The sequence below is a fragment of the Helicoverpa zea genome, chromosome 6 (genome assembly GCF_022581195.2).
Source record: "Helicoverpa zea isolate HzStark_Cry1AcR chromosome 6, ilHelZeax1.1, whole genome shotgun sequence".
In the NCBI taxonomy this organism is placed as follows: Eukaryota; Metazoa; Arthropoda; class Insecta; order Lepidoptera; family Noctuidae; genus Helicoverpa; species Helicoverpa zea.
Genome location: NC_061457.1, coordinates 5,872,776 through 5,892,948, shown reverse-complemented (window position 1 = coordinate 5,892,948; position 20,173 = coordinate 5,872,776). Strand labels below are relative to the sequence as shown.

Here is a 20,173-nt window from a genome sequence, read left to right as displayed (position 1 = left end):
TATATTTTTACATTATCTTTGGTAAATATAACCACTCCTTGATTGTTTGTAACTGCATTAACCGATAATAAATTTTGTGATAAGTCAGGAACAAGCAGGGTATTATTAAGAGTACATTTTTTTCCAATGACTTTACCAGTCCCTTTCACCTCTATTGTTTCTTCATTTGCAGTCAAAACAGATGATGGTTTGCATTCAAAAAATTTTAGTATGTCTACATTTTTGGTCATGTGTGCAGTACACCCAGAGTCTACAACAAATTCTTTCAGTTTTGGTTCTTGAATTTCACCGTTTGTAAAAAATGCCTTTTCTATTCTTTTGTTACTTTTTTCTTCATTCTCATTCTTATTCTTATTTTTGAAAAAACAATTTTCTTCTCTGTGATTAATTTTTTTACAGATTGAGCACTGTTTATTTTTAAACTTACAGTCTTTATCTTCATGGTTGTCCCTTTTGCAGATACTACAGGCTCTACAGTCTTTCTTCATGTGCCCTGTTTTGTTACATTTGAAACATTTTATTGCATTAAACTTTTTCTTTGATGTAGATGAAGATGTAGCTTGAAATGCTAGCTGCTTGTCACTTTCTTTTGCTTTCAACATTCGATTTTCTTCAGCCAGAAGTCTGTTTGTTAAATTTTGAAGGGTTTTCTTATCGTCTGCCATGCATTCCCAAGAAGTTATAAAATAGTTTAAATTATTTGGTAAACAGCTTAGTATTTTGGATATGACCATTTCATCATCTATTTTTGTTCCTAGCTGATTTATACGAAATTGTAAATTTTCTATTTCACTTATTAATTGGGAAAGCGATTGACTCTCTTGTTTCTTATATGTGAAAAACTCTTGTAATAATGCATCTTTGTTTCTTTGCTCAGAACCTTCGAATATTTCACATAATTTTACGTACATTTCACGTGCACTGTTACAATTAATTATGTGACCTTTTAGTTTCTTATCAATACTGCTTATGATAATTCTTTGCACCTGAGCATCTTTGATACTGAAGTCACTTTTCTTGTCATCTTCTTTTGTTTGTGCAATTGTTTTTGCAAGATTTGCCGCTTTTAAGTGTATATTGAATTCAAATTTCCACAATAAAAATGTTTCCGCATCTTTTAATTTTTCTATCTGTATTATCTCAGGTTTTTCCATTTTTTAGTTTTTCACCGTTTTTTATTTTCTTCCTTGTTATTACTGTTTTTTAGTTTTTTTTCACTTGTTTTTTATGTTGGGTTTTTCATTACCCAATCCCGGTTTTTAATTTTTTCTTCTCGGGCGTTCTGGGCCCATAACCTATTGTAGGTATTCAAACTTCTGGTATTCTTGAAAGCCTTTATTAATAGTTAAAGAAATACAATCACATTTTGTTAGGAATTATAACATTGTTCTCACTAGTTTTTTACATCATGACAATTCACACCACAGTCATTCTTTTTCATAGACTAACAACCCTACATTTTTTAAATGTCATAGACTATAAATTCCTAACAGAGACTTCAGAGGACATACAACAATTTACATATACAATAAATATAAAAAAAACTATATTTTTTTGAAAGAAAGGAGATGGCCAAATTTTCATAGTAAAAAAACCCTGAATCGACTGCAACGAAATGGGTACCAATGGGTTCTTTATGATAGACCTTTGATGGTGCCAAAAAATCCAGTCTGTAATCCATGGGGTATAGGAGCTTTAACATATTTTCACAAAAATAGGTTATGTTGAATTTATGTTGATTTTAAAGATTATTTGCATAAAGGACCATAAAAAACATGGTATACCTACTAACGTTATACATGCGAAGAGTAACATCACATAGTTACAGAGTTTGCCTGGTAATCAAAAGGTCTTGAGTTTGACCCCCACCAATTGCACTATTGACATGAACCACTCCAGATACCTACGACTAAATACCGGCCTTACCTACTTGAAGAGGTTTCCCTGTTATGTGTAAACTTCTGAACTGGCAAAGGTTAATTAAAAAAAAAGTTTTTTTTTAGCTTTTTAATCACTATTCACATTAGTGAAAAGTTCTCGTCAATGCGAATAATATAAGCCCAAACACGAGGTACTTAATATTTACCATTGCCGAGTTCCCTTGACCTTCTCTCTTCTCCATCATCAGGTCAGTTCTAAACCATCACTCATGCATAGTGCTATAATAACAGACATACACCTGAGTGTAAAGTTCTTACCCTATGCGCAACTTTTAATGAACTGCAAACAGAAAAGTTAAGCTTTTGTATGTACTAAAATCTTCTTGGAAAAAACCTTGTAAAAAGAGAACCCCATGGTTTTTAGATGATATGAAATACTTTTTGTAATCTACACATTATACTGAATCCAACCATACATACGAAGTTTCTGTCGACTCTGGGTTTTGTTTTGGCCATCTCCTTTGTAAATGTGATATTAGAAATAAGATATTCAATCGATGATTTTTGAGGAAAAAGGTATACCTACACTAAATAATAAAAATTAAAATAATTTTAAACTTTTGTGTACATATTATTATAAACGTATTTGATTTCAAAATATAATTAATGTTAATGAAAAAAATAATAATAATGATAACAAATCTGTGCAAAAAATATTAAAAAATAACTTATTTCTAAAAAATCATGATTAAACTAGGTTCTCATCAGTACTCTGTATAATTTATAAGATTTTCATCTGATATCATAATCCTTATAACTTTCTTTTTATTTTGGTACCATATAAACTTTACATCCTGAAGGGAAACTGACTTTCAATCAAATTAATGTCAATCTTCATCTAAATTATGTATTATTGTCATGGTGTACTTAATCCCGAATATTATCATAATGAAAAGGGTGACTGATGCCACAATCATACTGAGAACTGCTAAAACTACGATGAAAACAAAACCTGAAACAAAAATGTAGTGTTCACTATCACTTATAAAAATTAAGCTATCAAAAGTATGATTAACTAAAAGCTCATTATCAATGTTACCTTCAAAAAGCAATATTACAATAGCAATTACGAGTACTCCTAGAAGTATAATGAATGATATTGATAGAGATATAATAAATACAATGAAAAGAGCAGAAAATAAAATAGTTGTGAATAATGGTCTCTCCAAGAAAAACTTCATCGTTTGTAGGAATAACTGCTGATTCTTTTCGGTTAGCATTCGATATTTTTCGATACAAGGACCTGGAATTAATAAAAAAAGGAATACATTATTATCACACCAAATCATGAAAACATTATTTGTGATATAATTTTATTGCACAATGTTTTATCGTAATATTGCGCAATTATATTGATCGTCTAGGGAGCGCCTTACAGAACTACTCAGAATAAAAAATATATACAAGACCTATGTATAACCATATTTATTTGTAAAATAAAATTATATTCTATATTATTTCTTATAATCAAATAGTAAATATCAAAATATTTTCTTATCTTCTTCGCGATACTCGTTTAAAAAGAAGCAAAGCAGTATCTTTTCCATTCAGAACCGAACGCAACAAAAAAACTTTTATTTTTCTTTTACACTTTTCAAGTGTGCGAGATGCAAAATAATGTACCAATATATCGATTGTGTGATATTTCATAAATTCATTTTTTCGCCACGGTGCGATGGATGTGCGCTCACCATAAATGCAAAATACTCACTGAGGGAAAATTTCACAGCTTCTTTGAAGGCATTTTTTATGTTGATTTCCATTATTACAATTTGTGTTTTAACTGTTTTTTATTAGTTATCAATAAATGACTTTACAATCCTAGAAGAAAGTATTCAAGCACCTTCACAAAATTCCTATACGATTTTATGAGTCCCGACTCTCACACATTTATTCAGTAGGACGTCGCTTGAACAAATGATATCTTAGTGCGGAATAACTTATCTACTGACTACCCGCCACCTTTTTGTAGTGACAAAAACTGTAATACTCAAACTTAAAATTAATTTAAAGAGGTCGGATGTTTCGGTCAAAATGAATTAAAATCTCAGACAAAACCATCGAGCTTAGTATGTCAATGGACAAAACGATTATAAAGAAGACGGATCACAATCCATACAAAATTGCCCCACGTCCTATAACAATGTGACATATCTCAAAAAAAAGATAAAAATGTTTAATAAAATATGGCATACTCTCTAATTTATTTTTTTTACACCTTCATACGAAAAAAATGCTTTAAAAATTGTTCAGGCGCTGTTATGAAAACATCGTTCATAGGACTATTTATGGACTATTTTATTAAATAATTTTTTTGTTTGATAGGGTATACCTCACAGGTCGTCCCATAATCATCAGGTCAGGATCTGATGATGGAAACCCTGAGAAATTCAGGGCAACTATTGAAAGTTGTAGGCATGCGCAGGATAAAAACTTGACTATAAGGTGTGTCTTATAACACTATGCAACAGTAAAGATTTGGACCTGACCTGATGATGGAGACGAAAGAAGGTCGAGGGAACTCGACAACTGAATATGTAAACTACCTCGTGTTTGGGCTCATATTACTTGCATTGAATAGACCTTTGCAACAGTGAAGGTTTGGAGCTGACCCGACGATGGAGACCAGGGGCCCGATTCTCCTAAGTTAATAATGTTAAAATCGAATAGAAATTGAATCGCAATAGCAGTTTTAACCATATCGGGCATTCTGCTACTAATAAAAGACCAATCGTATTCGATTGACATTTGATTGGTGTGCGATTGGTCTGTTATTTTGGTGATTTTGGTCTATACGGTAGTTTGCTGTACAATCATTTTGCAATCGTAAATCATTTGCAGATAAAATGATTCATTATTAATGACAGAAAAAGATAAAAACGTTTATTTCAAAGAAAAAATAGCGGGATGCCACATACGCTTCAATCGTAATCGAGTCGGGATTGGATCGCAGTCGAATGTGAATCGTATGTTGCTTAAGTAAACTTAAGAGAATCGTGCCCCAGAGAAGGACCTCAGAAGTCGGTGTCTAATGGATGTACCTAAGTTTATTTCCCCACCGACTTCTAGGCCGATGCTCCTAAGAATAGTTTTTTTGCTTTTCAGTGTTTTTGGGAGTTTTTTTTTATTGTAAAAAGTTTTTGTTTTTATTTTTGGCTTTTCAGTGACAAGCACAGTTGTCACTATCCGCATGGGTGGAAAGTTCTTATCAATACGAATAATATGAGCCCCAACACGAGGTAGTTTACATATTCGGTTGTCGAGTTCCCTCAGCCTTCTTTCGTCTCCATCATCAGGTCAGCTCCAAATCTTTACTGTTGCATAGTGTTATAAGACACACCTTATAGTCAAGTTTTTATCCTGCGCATGCCTACAACTTTCAATAGTTGCCCTGAATTTCTCAGGGTTTCCATCATCAGATCCTGACCTGATGATTATGGGACGACCTGTGAGGTATACCCTTGTGGCGGACTAAAACCTGTACAGTCGGAACTTTTTGTGTGTGTGTTATGCCTACTGAAGGCGAGATATGTTGTGACTTTTTTTGTTTTTACCACCTTTTGTGTAAACCATATCTCGGCGAATAAATATTTTCATTTCATTTCATTTCATTTCATATGTTTTATATTTTATTAATTTTTCTCCTTCAAAAAAATAAACTGACAGATGACAATACTTTTACAATCTTGATGAAGCATTTTTATTTAGTTAGAATCCTGCGTAGCATGCTTATGAGCATCTCGATGCTACACCCTATCAAACAAAAAAATAATTTAATAAAATAGTCCATAAAAATAGTCCTATGAACGATGTTTTCATAACAGCGCCTGAACAATTTTTAAAGCATTTTTTTCGTATGAAGGTGTAAAAAAAAATTAGGGAGTATGCCATATTTTTTTAAACATTTCTATCTTTTTTTTGAGATACGTCATATTGTTATAGGACGTGGGGCAATTTTGATCCATCTTCTTTTGCTTGGCAACTCCCTCGAACTCTGCCATAGAATGACACATTTCGTTTTGTCGATTCTATTCATTCTATTCGCGCCAAAATTTGACAATGACGTATATTAATGAAAGCCGAAAGTTTATCAGAATCTTATTTCATTTTTAATGAGCAAAATTAAATAATATTTTGCTAAAAAGCCGAACATTCTTTATGCAAATAGTGTTTTGAATCATCTGTACATAGACAGCTGCATATATCCTTAAAAATGGTGAAGAATTTTGATCCTGTAGGATTACGTGTTTACATGAGTGGTTTGGGTGTTTTAATTCTCTTCTTTTATATTTTCTAGGTAGGACACTATGATGAGAATATGTTGCCAGAGATGTTGCCTATATACTACACCAGACTTTTTCCACAAAACATATTTTGCCGATGGCTAACATGCGGCAGTTCACCGCAACCTCTCTCGAACAGGGAACTATCTTTTACGTTAGCTGATGATGTATACCTGCGCTACCTATCGTTTAGTGATCAGAAAGAGTTACAAACTCTTCTGCAGAAGAAGTGTCCACACAAGTTAGACATTGGAGCTGTTTATAATACTAAGTAAGAAATGTTTTGTGTTTATTTTTTGTTCTAAAATATTTTTCCGTAATTTAACTTCTGTTAAATAATTCACAGACCTTCGGTAGGTCGTCATGATGCAGTTGTGTTATCCAGAGAACTGGTATTTGATATAGATCTTACAGACTATGATGAAGTTAGAACATGCTGTCAGGAAGCTAAAGTTTGTGCAAAATGTTGGACATTTATGGTCATTGCCTGTGAGATCATTGATAAAACTTTAAAAGGTAATTTTCTCTAGCATAATATAACTAAGCATTTTATTTGTTTTCAAGGAGCTTTCATTTAAGTTAAGCAAAAAAAAAAACATTATTTATTGATAGCTTCAATCATTATTTAAATCTGAATCATAATATTAATGTTATATTATCTTGGTATTTCAGAGGATTTTGGTTTCCAAAGCATATTATGGGTATTCTCTGGTAGAAGAGGTATTCATTGCTGGGTGTCAGATTATGAAGCTAGGACACTGGACAGTCCTGGCCGAGGAGCGGTGGCTGATTACTTGTGTCTCATAATGGGTGGTGACAATCAAAACAAAAAAGTCCATTTGGGGGGTGATAATCTACATACAAGTATAAGGTACTTTTTTAATACAGTAATAGGACTAATTGCCAATATAACCCACAAGCTGCAAGAACAACACCCATCCTCATCCTCCGAGCCTTGTTCCCTACTAAGTTGGGGTTGGCTTCCAGTCTAACCAGATTCAGCTGAGTACCAGTACTTTACAAGAAGCGACTGCCTATCTGACCTCCTCAACCCAGATACCCGAGCAACCCAATACCCCTTGGTTAGACTTGTTTCAGACTTACTGGCTTCTGACTACCCGTAATGACTGTCAAGGATGTTCAATGATAGCTGGGACCTACAGTTTAACATGCCATCCGAAACACAGTCATTGGTGTCTAAGATATACTTAGAAAGTACATACAAACTTAGAAAAGTTGCATTGGTACTTGCCTGACCTGGAATCGAACCCGCACCCTCATACTTGAGAGGTTGGTTCTTTACCCACTAGGCCAGAAGAACAACACCCATTAAGTGGAAATAAAAAGAACCCTGTCCTATTGCCAGAGTCCTCAATCTACCAGCAGTATTCAATTTATCATTTCAATAACTGTTAAATTTCATCACAATTGGTTCAGCTGGTTAAGCCCAATTGTGTAACAAACAGATAGTTTTACATTTATAATAAGTAAGGAAGGAAAGAGTGGATTTCATTATCCAACATTGGCAGGTAACAAAAACCATGAAGAAGAATAATTAATAAACATAGCATTTATTCACATTCCAGGAGAGCATTGAGCATAATTGACAAATATTTTGATAAGCTGCTGGAGGAACAAGAATTTTTCAGTACTTCAGATCGCCTAGAGAAGATGTTGAAAATGATACCAGATGAAACACTAAGATCACAAGTACAAAAAGCCTTAGAGAGTGTGTCAGACTCATCTTCCGAGAGATGGAAAAAATTCATTAGCATTTATGAAAATTACTGTAGAGAAGTAAGTTTATTGAAATACCTATGTAACATTACTGATTATTATTAAATAAAACAAGTATATTGTAATAAAAATGATCTAATATTTTATAGGCAGGAAACACCAGAAAAATAAGGTACTTAGTAGAAGAAATTAAAATACAGTACTGCTACCCTAGATTAGATGTCAATGTAACTAAAGGTTTCAACCATTTGCTGAAGTCACCATTCAGTATCCATCCAAAAACTGGCAAAGTATCGGTAGTATTCAAACCAAGCAATGCAAAGAACATGAAACTTGATGAAATACCTTCAATATACAGTTTGTTAGATGACAGTGCCCCAGACAATGCTCTGCATGAAACAAATATGAAGGCAGCTGTGAAAAACTTCCAAGAAGTTGTATTTTCTTTGGAGAAAGCAGAGGCAATCAGAAGAAAGCAAGATGGTAGTAAGTATACATTTTTTTTAAGTAGTTGTCGCCATGCACCACCTCTAGCAGTCCATCTTGCTATATTGTGGTAGTCTCCGTAATGCATTGATTAATACATTGTACTTGTTCAGAAACACTTCTGATTCAAAAACTTCTGTTCACATTTCATATTTCTTCATTCATCTGTAAGTTCATTTCGATTGTTTCAGATATGTCTTTAGACTTCTGACTGGTTCATCGCCTGTTTTAAGAATGTTCCACTGTACAGGTAGAACCATCATTTTTGCAGCTCTTTGCTCAAATTCGTCTAACGTGGCAACTCGCTAACTTGAACAAAATATTCTGTGGGGAAGAGGCTAAATAACTTAGAGAGCAAGATGCATGTTTTCTCTAAGAGTGCCAAGGAATTAAATAAAACAATCATACTTATCAAAATATCTATTTATTTCCCCTTACCAAGCAATAGCCAGTTTTATCAATAACATTAATATAAACATCTAAGTAGATGTATCAAAAATTCATTATTGCTGTAGCAAAAATAATTTCACGGTAGGTGGGGATTTAGATCTTATAATTTGTGGTCACAAACTTAAGTTTTATTCACACACTATCTTTGATGCGGTACCCGTACACGTACAGTGATATTATAATAATATTGTAGCATCTTTATGCAAGCAGTTATAGTGATAATAATCTTTTGTCAATTCATTAAAATCTACTTTTTTATAGGCAAGCTATTCCGCTTTCTATTTATGCAGGTACTGAGTTTCTTTTATTCGATATACCTACATATTTTTGCATAGGCAATAGGCATTATAAATAAGCTGATCAAACCATTTCTCAAGTATGTAATAAATAAACATTTACTAGCGATGTGCATATCCACTTTACTTATATTATCGTTATAAGATAATGCTAAGTAAATGATTGATTGCAATTTTGAGTGATATGTTCTATGTATAAATGGAATTTTATGAAAATAATAAAAAATAAATTATTATAATTACTGCTATACTTAGTGAGAGTAAAACTTATTGCGGCAGCTCAATACTTTTACATTTCTCTTCAAACAGAGCAGCTAAGAGCAACAGTAAGGAAATCTTCAAATCCGATGGTTACGGTTCCGTTTTGTTGTGTGTCCCGAGCTCGGAATGCTTCAGTAAAACGTTGTATCTGCACACATAGCACAATGAAGCTATCCACAGAAACTTTGCCTTCGTTTGAGTCGCATCTCTTCACTAAAAAGCTTACAAATTCCGGTGTGAACCGGAAACCCATCTTCGTCAATGCTGAAACGGATAAATTATTTAAATTACAAAACAGCAATTCAAAGTCACGGTGTGGGTCACACATATTTTTAATTTTTATGCTAAATCAGATCCGGAATAAATAATAACTTTAATGGGAATGCTGAGACATTTATTATAATGACCATCACTAAAATCCATACCCATTTCAAAAGTGTAACGGTTTTTAATTATTCGTATGAGTCAAATCCTTGCAATAAAATTACTGATCAACTATTGTGCCTGTTCTCCTAAATCATGCAAAGTATACATAGTGTACATACCTTCAGAAAGTTCTTTTTCGTCGATGTGTCCAGATTGATCCGTGTCATATGTCTTGAACACCGCAAGCCACTGGTTAATGTAGGTGTATAGTTTTTCAAACTCTTCAACGTTGATGTGGCCTGAACGATCTTTGTCGAACATTCCTGTAAACAGATGCGCACAGTACAGGGCGACAGTTGATTTTTGCTCATAAATCAGTATGAAGAGGAATGGAAGAATACGTAACAATGATTAGGTATTTGTTCGGTATCAGACCGACTAAAAACTGATTGAATTCATAATTTTCTATAAATAATCGTACAAAAGGCCCACTAAATAGTCTGCAGTGTGCGCGCAGGCTAATAATAAAGGGTCATTTAACTGTGACATTGTTGCGTTTATAAGGTAAAATCGCTAAACCGATTCAGATGAAATTTTGTTTAGTAGGTATTGTATAAATAAATGAGACCCTGGAGACATCACAGCTTCACTTTTATTAGTGAGTATCCTAAAGGTGCGTACGGATAGCGCGTTCCTGTGTTACGCGTAGTTGGGAAACACTGTCCACGCGTACATTGGATACACGTACAGCTCCTGTACGCACCGCCGCGAACCTGTACGCGAGGTCAATCGATCCAGAGCGCTCCGCGAGCCCCAGTCATTCGCCATGACTCCGACAAACTTAGCGGTTGCGTGCACTACCACCGCTGCGGCGTTAGTCATTATTCAACACATTTTAAATAAAAAAAAGAGAAACAAACGGAAACCTAGATGGTGGATGAAAACATTGTTTCGGGAAAGATTCAGTGTGGAAAAAGGCTAATGGAAGATATAAATTATGAAGAAAGTGGGGAAAAATTTTGTGAGAATGAGTTTGCAAATCGAATAATATTTTCATTATTGAAACTCGAAGAACACGCGTGTTTATTCATTTTGCCGTCCAAATATAGCGTAGCCGGCCGCGTGCGTCCTCTTTGACGCGCGACCAAAAACCGACTGACGGTGGCTCGCGCGGTACGCGTACCTCAAGAGTGAACGCGTAGCTGCAGGTATGGACAAGGCGTTCCGGATACGCGTAAACTGAGTACGCGTACCAGGGTACGCGCAATCCGTACGCACCTTAAGACGACCCACTGACCAGTATCTGGCCGTGAGAGAATGAGTACTGGCTAATTAGTAGGAGCGGTAACTTACCTATCATTAAATTGCAGGCGGTTTCCGAAAAGGTTTGTCCCTGAGCATTTACCAATGCTGATTTCAGTTCCACAGCTGTGATAAATCCAGATTGGTCTTTGTCAACTGCACGAAACCACTGCTGCACTTGAGGACTGACTGCACCACCTGGTCCTATCGATGGGTATGGCCCATGTCCTATTTCCAGTTGACCGGGAGGGGGGCCGCCGTAACCAGCTGGAGGCTGACCGTATCCTTGCGGGGCACCATAGCCGGGCTGGAAATCAATTTTATCATTATTAGGTATGGATTTCTTGAGTGTAATATTTTTAGGACGAGATACCTACTTAAGTCTATTATCTCAATTCATATGTGAAATGTGATGTGAAATGAATGAATATGTGAAAACATAATTTATTTCGAGTTGCATGTATATTCGATTATTACTTAGGTATTTCCTATTAGCTGACTCGGAACATTTAGCTGGATTACCTACTCTGAAAATGTTTTTAGAGGAAAGACATTGTAAAATCAAGATTAGCCAAATATGTATGGATTGTCTGATGAAAAGTAATTTTACAACTCCCAAATAGAAGTCGCATTTGCAATACTTGTGACTGCTCTGGTTTTGCGGGCCTTATAAAAGGGAACAATGAGAAATTGACGGAGGGGAGATAGAATGTTGTCATAGGAATTAGGAAAGGGTGGTCTCAGGAGGGAGGGACGTTCGGGGTAGTTAAAATATCGACTTCTGGGGTTGCGGGATTGACGGAAAGGAAACGGAACTTTGGGAGAGTTCTTGTCATTGTCAGTGAGTCTGAAACTCACTTCATCGATCCACAAGGGAGTTTATTTGTACTTTCATGAAGTTGTTTGGTTGCACGACCTAATCTTAGGAAGTACTAATGGATATGGAAAACCTTACAGTGATCATTTTAATACCTATGTCATAAATGCAGTATTAGCGAGTCGCTACGCAGTGGTGGGGTTGGGGGATGGACACACCCTCTTTTATGTGCGAATTTAGTTTCGGAACAATATCGGGTTTTGTGAAAACAGAACAGACCTACCTACTTTTTATTATAGAACGGCTGAACCAATCAAGATGAAATTAGAGATGGTGGTGACCTACAACGTTACTTGTATCCATGTGATGGAAGTAGTTCCCTTGGGACGTGGCGAAGGATAGTAATAATGCTCGAGCTAACTGGGTATTTGGCAAAGACGCAGTCCTCTTACTTTTATGCACTAAGCGTGGAAGTGGAAGTCGCTCCCAGAAATAATTATTCTGAAAAAACCGGCTAGGCCGCAAGGGATGTCATAAGCAAAAGCATAATTTTCTTAGATTATTTTATTCTGTAAAGTATATAAATAGTTACCTTATTTACACAGTATAAACAATAAAAAACTGCATTAATTACTATTTACGTTTTTACACTTATCAATATTAAGCAAGAAATGCAGCAATTTAATAGTAAAAGTTTTAGTGCCAAGTTTTAAGTAGATAGAATATAGAAGTAGTATCTTAAATAAACATAAGGCCAAACAGGCAGACAATAGGATGTGCGTAAATTAACACCTAACCATTTAGCAATCTTATTTATGCAATACAAAACTAGTTTAATCCAAGTAGGCCATGAAATCTATTAAAAATATCGTTTATAGTATGCCACTTCAAGCTTGCTTCTAAGAACTGCGTGTCGCAATAGTTTGATTGAATGCACTTGATGCCTACCTTCAGAATAATAAACAGTAATATATAAGTCGTTATTGTAATTAAAATGCTGCACTTCTTAAGTACGTAAGAACATGTGTCTTTATAAATGAGCATTGTCTATCGATCTTTGATCTTAATAATGTTAATTTATTCATTTGTTAATAATAATTTCAAAAGTTCAATGAATTAATTTTGCAGGTGTGATCAATAAAATTAATTGATATCTACTATCATTAAGAACATCTGTTAACTGCTGACAATATTTTGATGCTTCAGGCATTACAAATATCCAATAATCTCACTCCCTCTTATAATGCTACACCTATAAACTTATACATTTTAGTAGCTAATTACATTACTTGCAATATATATAATTTAACATTACTAAATGTTTGTTTGTAATTTCCTTTAAAATTAATAACATTTTAATATTTTACTTCCTAGATACAATTCAGCAGAGGTGAATTACAATGGTAATACATTTTAGGTAGGTTGCCTATAACAAGCACACACAAGTCACGGCAGTTATATTCAATGTAGTTCAAAACTGTGCAAAAGATGCTGTATCTGTCTGTTTAAATATAATTTAGTTTAAGTGCACTTAAGTTTTCTTCAAAATGCAGTTGAAAATCTAAAATTATAATGTCACATATACAATACATACTCAAATTCATTTCAATTATTATAAAATATTTAATAGAAAAAGCTGCTAGGTAAATCACATGACATAGCTATCTAGAAAACTGTTATAAAATAACAAATTTAAAAATATTTATTGCCTATTTAATATTACAAAATAACAGTAATCATACACTTATTACTTAAACGACATTCAGTCTTTTACATCAAAACCAATACTGGCAAGTTTGTTACATTTTGTACTAAGCGATCAAGTTACAAAGACGCCTAACTTTATTGCCATTTCACTAACTACACTATTATGTGTCAATCATCTTATTTGTATACATTGGTATAACTGGGAGAATAATACTTAGATTAGATAGGAAATAATGCTTACATACATAAAAGTTATGTAAAGCTTATGTAATTAGTTATAATTCTCATGAGGTTCTGATTCTAAATACCAGGAGAACCTGATTTGAACTAACATCTGTTTGGTTTTAAATTATGTATATTATTATACATTACACATATAGATATACAGACATTTAAGTATATTTTATTTTATAAGGCATTATCGTTTTTAACATATTTACTTAGGTTTGTTACACTGAATGAAATAAAATACATGTGAAGTATTTTCCAATTTAGAGATCAAAAATATTATTTTTAAAATAATAATGTGCTATAGTAAAGTAAAATGTAATTAGTGAAACTGCAGGAATCATAGGTATATTGTACCTATTACTTACTATAAACTAAACTATAGAAATATATTTTACAAACTTAAACATTACCACTGTGACTAGAAAAACTATATGTAGCTGGTGTAACAGATGTATTTACACACACTTGTATTGAGGGCTTAAAAGACGATGGAAGAAGTTTATGTGCCTCGGGCACAGTAGGATAGCTCTGGCATACAGTCTCAAAATGCACAGGTTCACTTCTATCAGTAGGCACTCCATCAAAACTTGTTTGTTTAGCTGAATCACCAGTCCCACTATCTTTACAAGATGAGTGCTCTGATATATTGTCTGAAAACATTTGTGGGGAATCACTATCACTATGCACTACATGTGTCATTTTTATACTTTCGGCGGGAAATGTGTGCACAGCACTGGCCATGCGTCTGCGAGTGTGATAAATGATCACCACCCAAATAATAGAAGTCCCTACAGCACAACACACAACGGTAATAATTATAATGCCGGCCATATTCTCTTCATTCACCATAATAGCTACTGGAGGCAACACTCTTAGCTCAGTCATGTCCTTTTTAGTACCCAACTCATTAGTAATCTCACATTCATAACGTCCTGCGTCACTAGACTCTGATCCAATTATTATCAACAGCTGATCATCACCAGTCAAGAAATGTCGCTCTGTAGGAGTGATAGGGGCTCCATCTTTAAGCCACTTTATAACAGGCTTTGGTGACCCTGATATCATACATTGTAAAACTACAGAATCACCACTAGTCACCTCCTTGTTTTCCATTACTCTCACAAATGATGGTTCTTGCAATACTGTAAGTGTAGCATTGGCAATAATAGTCCCTGCTGGATTTTTAGCCGCACAGCTGTATATTCCCATGTCTGTGGTTTTAGCATTCACTATAAAAAACAAGTGGTCAGTTGGCATAACATTCATCCTCCTTTCTCTTGCAGCAGGAAAATCATTTCCTCCATCTTTTTTCCAAGAGATCTCTGGAGGAGGATCACCTGTAGCCGCACAATTGAGTGTTACTGTCTCACCCGTCTTCACTGTAACATTAGTGGGGGTTTTAGTGAACCGAGGGAATGTAACAATGTTGACCTTAGCTTTAGTCGAGTAAGTCGTTCCAAAGTTATTACTGACAACACACTGATATTTGCCAGAATCTGCATGAGTTACATTAGGAATTACCAAAACCGATGTAGCTCTTGGTTGGCCATTATGTCCAATAGTGATATTTTCATATACTGTAGGGTTACTAACATTTCCATTGTTCTTTCTCCACAAAAAGGTCATGTTATTAAAAGGAATAGATGTGGCAGAGCACACTAAATTAGCTGAGCGTCCTTTTATGGCAAGATGGGTTTTAGGATGTTCCACAACTTTTGGCTTGGGAGAGTCTCCACAGTTGTCTTCCTTCAACTTAGTCACTGATACTCCTCGGACTTCAGATGGATATGCACAGTTAGCTGTCACATATTTTTGTTCAGCTTTCTCTTTGATCCATTTAACTATCCATAGTAAATTGCAGTCACACAGAAGTGATGATGAGTTCAAATGCAGTTTTTTTAGTTTTGACATAGAATCAAATGCATGCTGTTGGATAGAAGTTATGTTATTTCCTTTTAGATCTAACTCAGCAAGATTGGACAATCCATCAAAAGCTCTTGAATTAATTGATTTTATATGGTTAGCAGCCAGGCTAAAGGATATCAAATTTTGCAATTTTGAAAATGGTCCAGACATATCTTCGACAGTCCATGAGATTTTGTTGTTATTTAACTGTAGCGTTTGAAGCTGAGAAATGTAGCCAAATGCATCTTGAGAAATTGAACTAATTTTATTATATCCCAGGTTGAGAGTCCGAAGATTAATTAAATGTTGAAATGATCGTCCTTCAACTTCTATCAAGTGATTGTGTGACAAATCCAAAACCTCTAGGTTTGTACATAACTCCCAGCTTCCAGAATCAATTTCTGATATCAAATTATTTGACAAGGATAATGTAATCAATGACTCTAATCCATACATCCAACCTTTGGAAATATTCCTTATTCTATTATGGTCCAGTTGCAACAAATTCATTGACTTGAATCCAAAAAAGGCACCATCCATTATATTGTCAATATTATTAAACCTGAGTTTCAGTGTTGTCAGGTTAGACAGTCCTTGAAACAGCAGTGGGCTGATCACATGTAACTTGTTATGGTTCAGTTCTAAAGTTCTAAGATTTGTTTGATTCATAAACAAATGATTAGGAAGTGATTTGATTTCATTCCTATTCAGCTTCAAAACTTCTAAATTAGTCAGATTGGTCAAGGCTCCTTCTTCTATGAATTTTATATGGTTACTGTTTACATTCAGAATTCTGATCGAACTATTGGCAGGAAAAGTACCCGTGTCTATCGATCCAATATTATTCCTATTTAAACTCAGTTCCTGTATTTGATCATGATGTAGCAGGCTTGGAATGAAATGAAACGAGTTTTTATCCAGCTTCAATTCTTGTAAATGCAGCAGTTTATCAAAAGCCTCCGTTACGTTTTCATTCAACCTATTATAGCTGAGATCCAATCGTTCCACCCACTTAGGAATTTTTGGCACAGACACGAAATTCTTCTTTGAACAATCGACGTACTGCTCCAGGCAATCACATTTGTGTGGACACTCAATGTTTTCTGCTTTTGTAGAAAAACATATCAGACGGATTATCGTTATAAACAACAACAAATGAGAGAGTCCCATTTTCATGCATTTGTCTAGCTGCCCGATTGATACAACAAACGACGAGAACTCTTTGTTCTTACATAATTCAGAACACCAATGAAACACACACAAAGTCTTTACTTAAATACACTTTTTCAACATTCATTTCTGACAATATTTGCATTGTAATTGTGTTATAAACGAACGATTTGAAAAATAACTCAACATATTTACGGCGACCCACTCGACGGCCATTTTATTTCCTTCATTGTTTGTAGTGATGTCCGTAACGCGCGATGAGAATCGACTATCCGTTACCGGTTTTTCTACTAGTCGATTATATCTTATTTTCAGAATCGAATAAACAAAATTGAGATACTTTTAATTGCTTTCTTGATTTAAAGTTAAAAATAGAATGAAGTTGCCGATAACAATGATGTTTCGCAATAGAAATTTAATTGCACTTTTTAATCGTAATATTAAAACTAATCGTAAATAAATAAATATTGTATAATTATATCGATCGTGTAGGGAGCACCTTAATCCTTTAGCCTAAGCCGGCCCATAGTCCCTACAATATACAATAATATTTTGAAAAATTGCAATAAATGTACCTACAACTATTTTCGTCACTAAAGATGGATCAAAATTGCCCCACGTCCTATAACAATGTGACGTATCTCAAAAAAAAGATAAAAATGTTTAAAAAAATATGGCATACTCTCTAATTCATTTTTTTTACACCTTCATAAAAAAATGAAAAAATTTCGAAAAAAATGCTTTAAAAATTGTTCAGGCGCTGTTATGAAAACACCGTTCATAGAACTATTAATGGACTATTTTATTAAATTATTTTTTTGTTTGATAGGGTATAATCATCAGGTCAGGATCTGATGATGGAAACCCTGAGAAATTCAGGGCAACTTTTGAAAGTTGCAGGCATGCGCAGGATAAAAACTTGACTATAAGGTGTATGTCTTATAACAATATGCAACAGTGAAGGTTTGGAGCTGACCTGATGATGGAAAAGAAAGAAGGTCGAGGGAACTCGACAACTGAATATGTAAACTACCTCGTGTTTAGGCTTGTATTATTTGTATTAAATAGACCTTTGCAACAGGGAAGGTTTGGAGCTGATCCGATGATGGAGACCAGAGAAGGGCGAGGGAACTCGACAACTGAATATGTGAACTACCTCGTGTTTGGGCTTATATTATTCGTATTGATGAGAACTTTCCACTTATGCGGATAGTGACAACTGTGCTAGTCACTGAGAAGCCAAAAATAAAAATAAAAACTTTTTACAATAGAATAAAACCGACTCCTAAAAAAAACTATTAGGAGCATCAGCCTAAAAGTCGGTGGGGAAATAAACTTAGGTACTTCCATTAGACACCCACTTCTGAGGTAGTTTACATATTTTGTTGTCGAGTTCCCTCAACCTTCTCTGGTCTCCATCATCGGATCAGCTCCAAACCTTCACTGTTGCAAAGGTCTATTCAATACAAATAATACAAGCCTCAACATCTTCTTTCATTTCCATCATCAGGTGAGCTCCAAATCTTCACTGTTGCATAGTGTTATAAGACATACACCTTATAGTCAAGTTTTTATCCTGCGCATATGCCTACAACATTCAAAAGTTGCCCTGAATTTCTCAGGGTTTCCATCATCAGATCCTGACCTGATGATTATGGGACCACCTCAAAGGTGGTCCCTATATACCCTATCAAACAAAAAAATAATTTAATAAAATAGTCCATCAATAGTTCTATGAACAATGTTTTCATAACAGCGTCTGAACAATTTTTAAAGCATTTTTTTCGTATGAAGGTGTAAAAGATGTGAATTAGAGAGTATGCCATATTTTTTTTAAACATTTTTATCTTTTTTTTGTCATATTGTTATAGGACGTGGGGCAATTTTGTATGGATTGTGATCCGTCTTCTTTCCTTGCGCAATTTAATTGATCGTCTAGTACGTGCCTAAGAGCCCGTCCACACAGGTAAAAAAATACTTCTTGTTTGGCGTTTTTATGACTTTAGAAAATTGCTTTAGAATAATAGCACAGATTACTAAATAGTTACTGATGCGAAATGCTGCCAATTTTTTTTCTCGGTTTCCACATCTTTGTTGTCAAATCTCCAAAATTTCCCTTTTTTTTCTATGAAATATTCTGACATACTATTTACCTTCATCAATGCGTCAACACGACGCTTGCTACGTTGTATCTGTTCAAGTGAATGATGTTATAGAGTTAGTCAAAATTTTGAAACTTTGAAAGAAAAAAATTCTTACTTTGCTTCCCTTATTATTTCTTATCATGATGTTATGCTCTCCCTGCTCTAAGAATAAATTTCATAAAAACTGGGAATTCTCCAGAGATGGCCACGCTGGTCAGTGCTACTCGACATAGAAAATTAAATCACCAGTGTTAAAAAATTGGACTAATCCTGCTCTGTGTGACAGAAGGCCTTTGCCCAGCTGAGGGACAATAAAAAGGATATCTTCTTCTGAACATATTGCTTAGTGGCTCTATACTAGTCCTGTACAGAGCGGCTGACCAAGGAGTATTCTTTACAGATGGGTTGAGGAGTTCAGAATAAGCATAGTTGGTAATCATAGATTACATGGACGTTGGTCCATCAAATCATCAAATCAGTCGCACAGAAAAAAAAGTCGTAAGGCTCATTGTAATAAAGTCACCACAAGGGTGAACTATCGAATCAAATAATCTGCTAAATGTTAAAGAATTTCATCAAAAGTTTTTATCTCCTTGTAAATAAACACATAGTAGAAGTTAATAAAGAATTTAAGTTTTGAATGTTATAGTTGTTACTTGTTGTAAATCTGGGTACTTACATTGTATGCCATTATGTTCTTTTCCTTGAGCGCTAAAATAAAAGACTGCCATTAGTGGAAAAGTTACAAATATCACAACTTCATTAGTAAATTTATTGATATAATAGGTGTATAAATTAACAGAACTTTTTTTGAGAAACGGCCGCTACTTTGCGACAGCAAATACTTAATATTAATATAAAGTACAGTACAATTCACCTTATTCGACTTTAATATATCAAATCTTCACAGAACTTCACAAATAAATGAACTCTGGATAGTAATTAACAATTCTTCATCAGATAATGGGAGAGTAGGATGGATAATTTGACATTTCTTCATAATGACATAATTTTGGCAAGACAGGACAGCTGTCACTTGCCAGCGTATCGTTTTTAGTTCAGAAATTCATATTTATTC

General features: G+C 34.4%; 4 protein-coding genes across 4 annotated transcripts; 1 reads left to right on the top strand and 3 right to left on the bottom strand.

The window, feature by feature from the left end:
* Positions 1-2,594: 2,594 nt before the first annotated feature.
* LOC124631364 lies at positions 2,595-3,969 on the bottom strand. The gene is made up of 3 exons (XM_047165729.1): positions 3,652-3,969; positions 2,980-3,183; positions 2,595-2,892 (listed from the first exon to the last, which is right to left on the bottom strand). The coding sequence occupies exons 1-3, from the start codon at positions 3,701-3,703 to the stop codon at positions 2,768-2,770; spliced, it is 381 nt and encodes a 126-aa protein (XP_047021685.1). The 5' UTR covers positions 3,704-3,969; the 3' UTR covers positions 2,595-2,767.
* Positions 3,970-5,940: 1,971 nt separating this feature from the next.
* On the top strand, positions 5,941-8,863 carry LOC124631562 (DNA primase small subunit). Its single transcript, XM_047166029.1, has 7 exons — positions 5,941-6,156; positions 6,238-6,494; positions 6,570-6,739; positions 6,896-7,094; positions 7,810-8,020; positions 8,110-8,446; positions 8,638-8,863. Exons 1-7 carry the CDS (start codon positions 6,154-6,156, stop codon positions 8,655-8,657), a joined length of 1,197 nt encoding a protein of 398 aa, XP_047021985.1. The 5' UTR covers positions 5,941-6,153; the 3' UTR covers positions 8,658-8,863.
* Positions 8,855-20,124, bottom strand: LOC124631564 (peflin). Its single transcript, XM_047166031.1, has 5 exons — positions 19,973-20,124; positions 19,775-19,806; positions 11,173-11,428; positions 9,999-10,142; positions 8,855-9,717 (listed from the first exon to the last, which is right to left on the bottom strand). Exons 2-5 carry the CDS (start codon positions 19,784-19,786, stop codon positions 9,494-9,496), a joined length of 636 nt encoding a protein of 211 aa, XP_047021987.1. The 5' UTR covers positions 19,787-19,806; positions 19,973-20,124; the 3' UTR covers positions 8,855-9,493.
* Positions 12,488-17,362, bottom strand: LOC124631561 (leucine-rich repeats and immunoglobulin-like domains protein 3). Its single transcript, XM_047166028.1, has one exon. The coding sequence runs from the start codon at positions 16,955-16,957 to the stop codon at positions 14,276-14,278; it is 2,682 nt and encodes an 893-aa protein (XP_047021984.1). The 5' UTR covers positions 16,958-17,362; the 3' UTR covers positions 12,488-14,275.
* Positions 20,125-20,173: the final 49 nt, after the last annotated feature.

What these genes read in the sequence shown, in the direction of transcription:
- LOC124631364 (XM_047165729.1), bottom strand. Translation starts at nt 3,703, where the DNA reads ATGGAAATCAACATAAAAAATGCCTTCAAAGAAGCTGTGAAATTTTCC. An exon ending in AGCTGTGAAATTTTCCCTCA is followed by an intron (nt 3,184 to 3,651) that starts GTGAGTATTTTG and finishes TATTAATTCCAG; the next exon opens with GTCCTTGTATCGAAAAATAT. An exon ending in TGTAATATTGCTTTTTGAAG is followed by an intron (nt 2,893 to 2,979) that starts GTAACATTGATA and finishes TTTTTGTTTCAG; the next exon opens with GTTTTGTTTTCATCGTAGTT.
- LOC124631562 (XM_047166029.1), top strand. An exon ending in CATTGATAAAACTTTAAAAG is followed by an intron (nt 6,740 to 6,895) that starts GTAATTTTCTCT and finishes TTGGTATTTCAG; the next exon opens with AGGATTTTGGTTTCCAAAGC. An exon ending in AATCTACATACAAGTATAAG is followed by an intron (nt 7,095 to 7,809) that starts GTACTTTTTTAA and finishes TTCACATTCCAG; the next exon opens with GAGAGCATTGAGCATAATTG.
- LOC124631561 (XM_047166028.1), bottom strand. Translation starts at nt 16,957, where the DNA reads ATGAAAATGGGACTCTCTCATTTGTTGTTGTTTATAACGATAATCCGT.
- LOC124631564 (XM_047166031.1), bottom strand. An exon ending in CGCCTGCAATTTAATGATAG is followed by an intron (nt 10,143 to 11,172) that starts GTAAGTTACCGC and finishes ATCTGTTTACAG; the next exon opens with GAATGTTCGACAAAGATCGT. An exon ending in CGAAAAAGAACTTTCTGAAG is followed by an intron (nt 9,718 to 9,998) that starts GTATGTACACTA and finishes TATCCGTTTCAG; the next exon opens with CATTGACGAAGATGGGTTTC.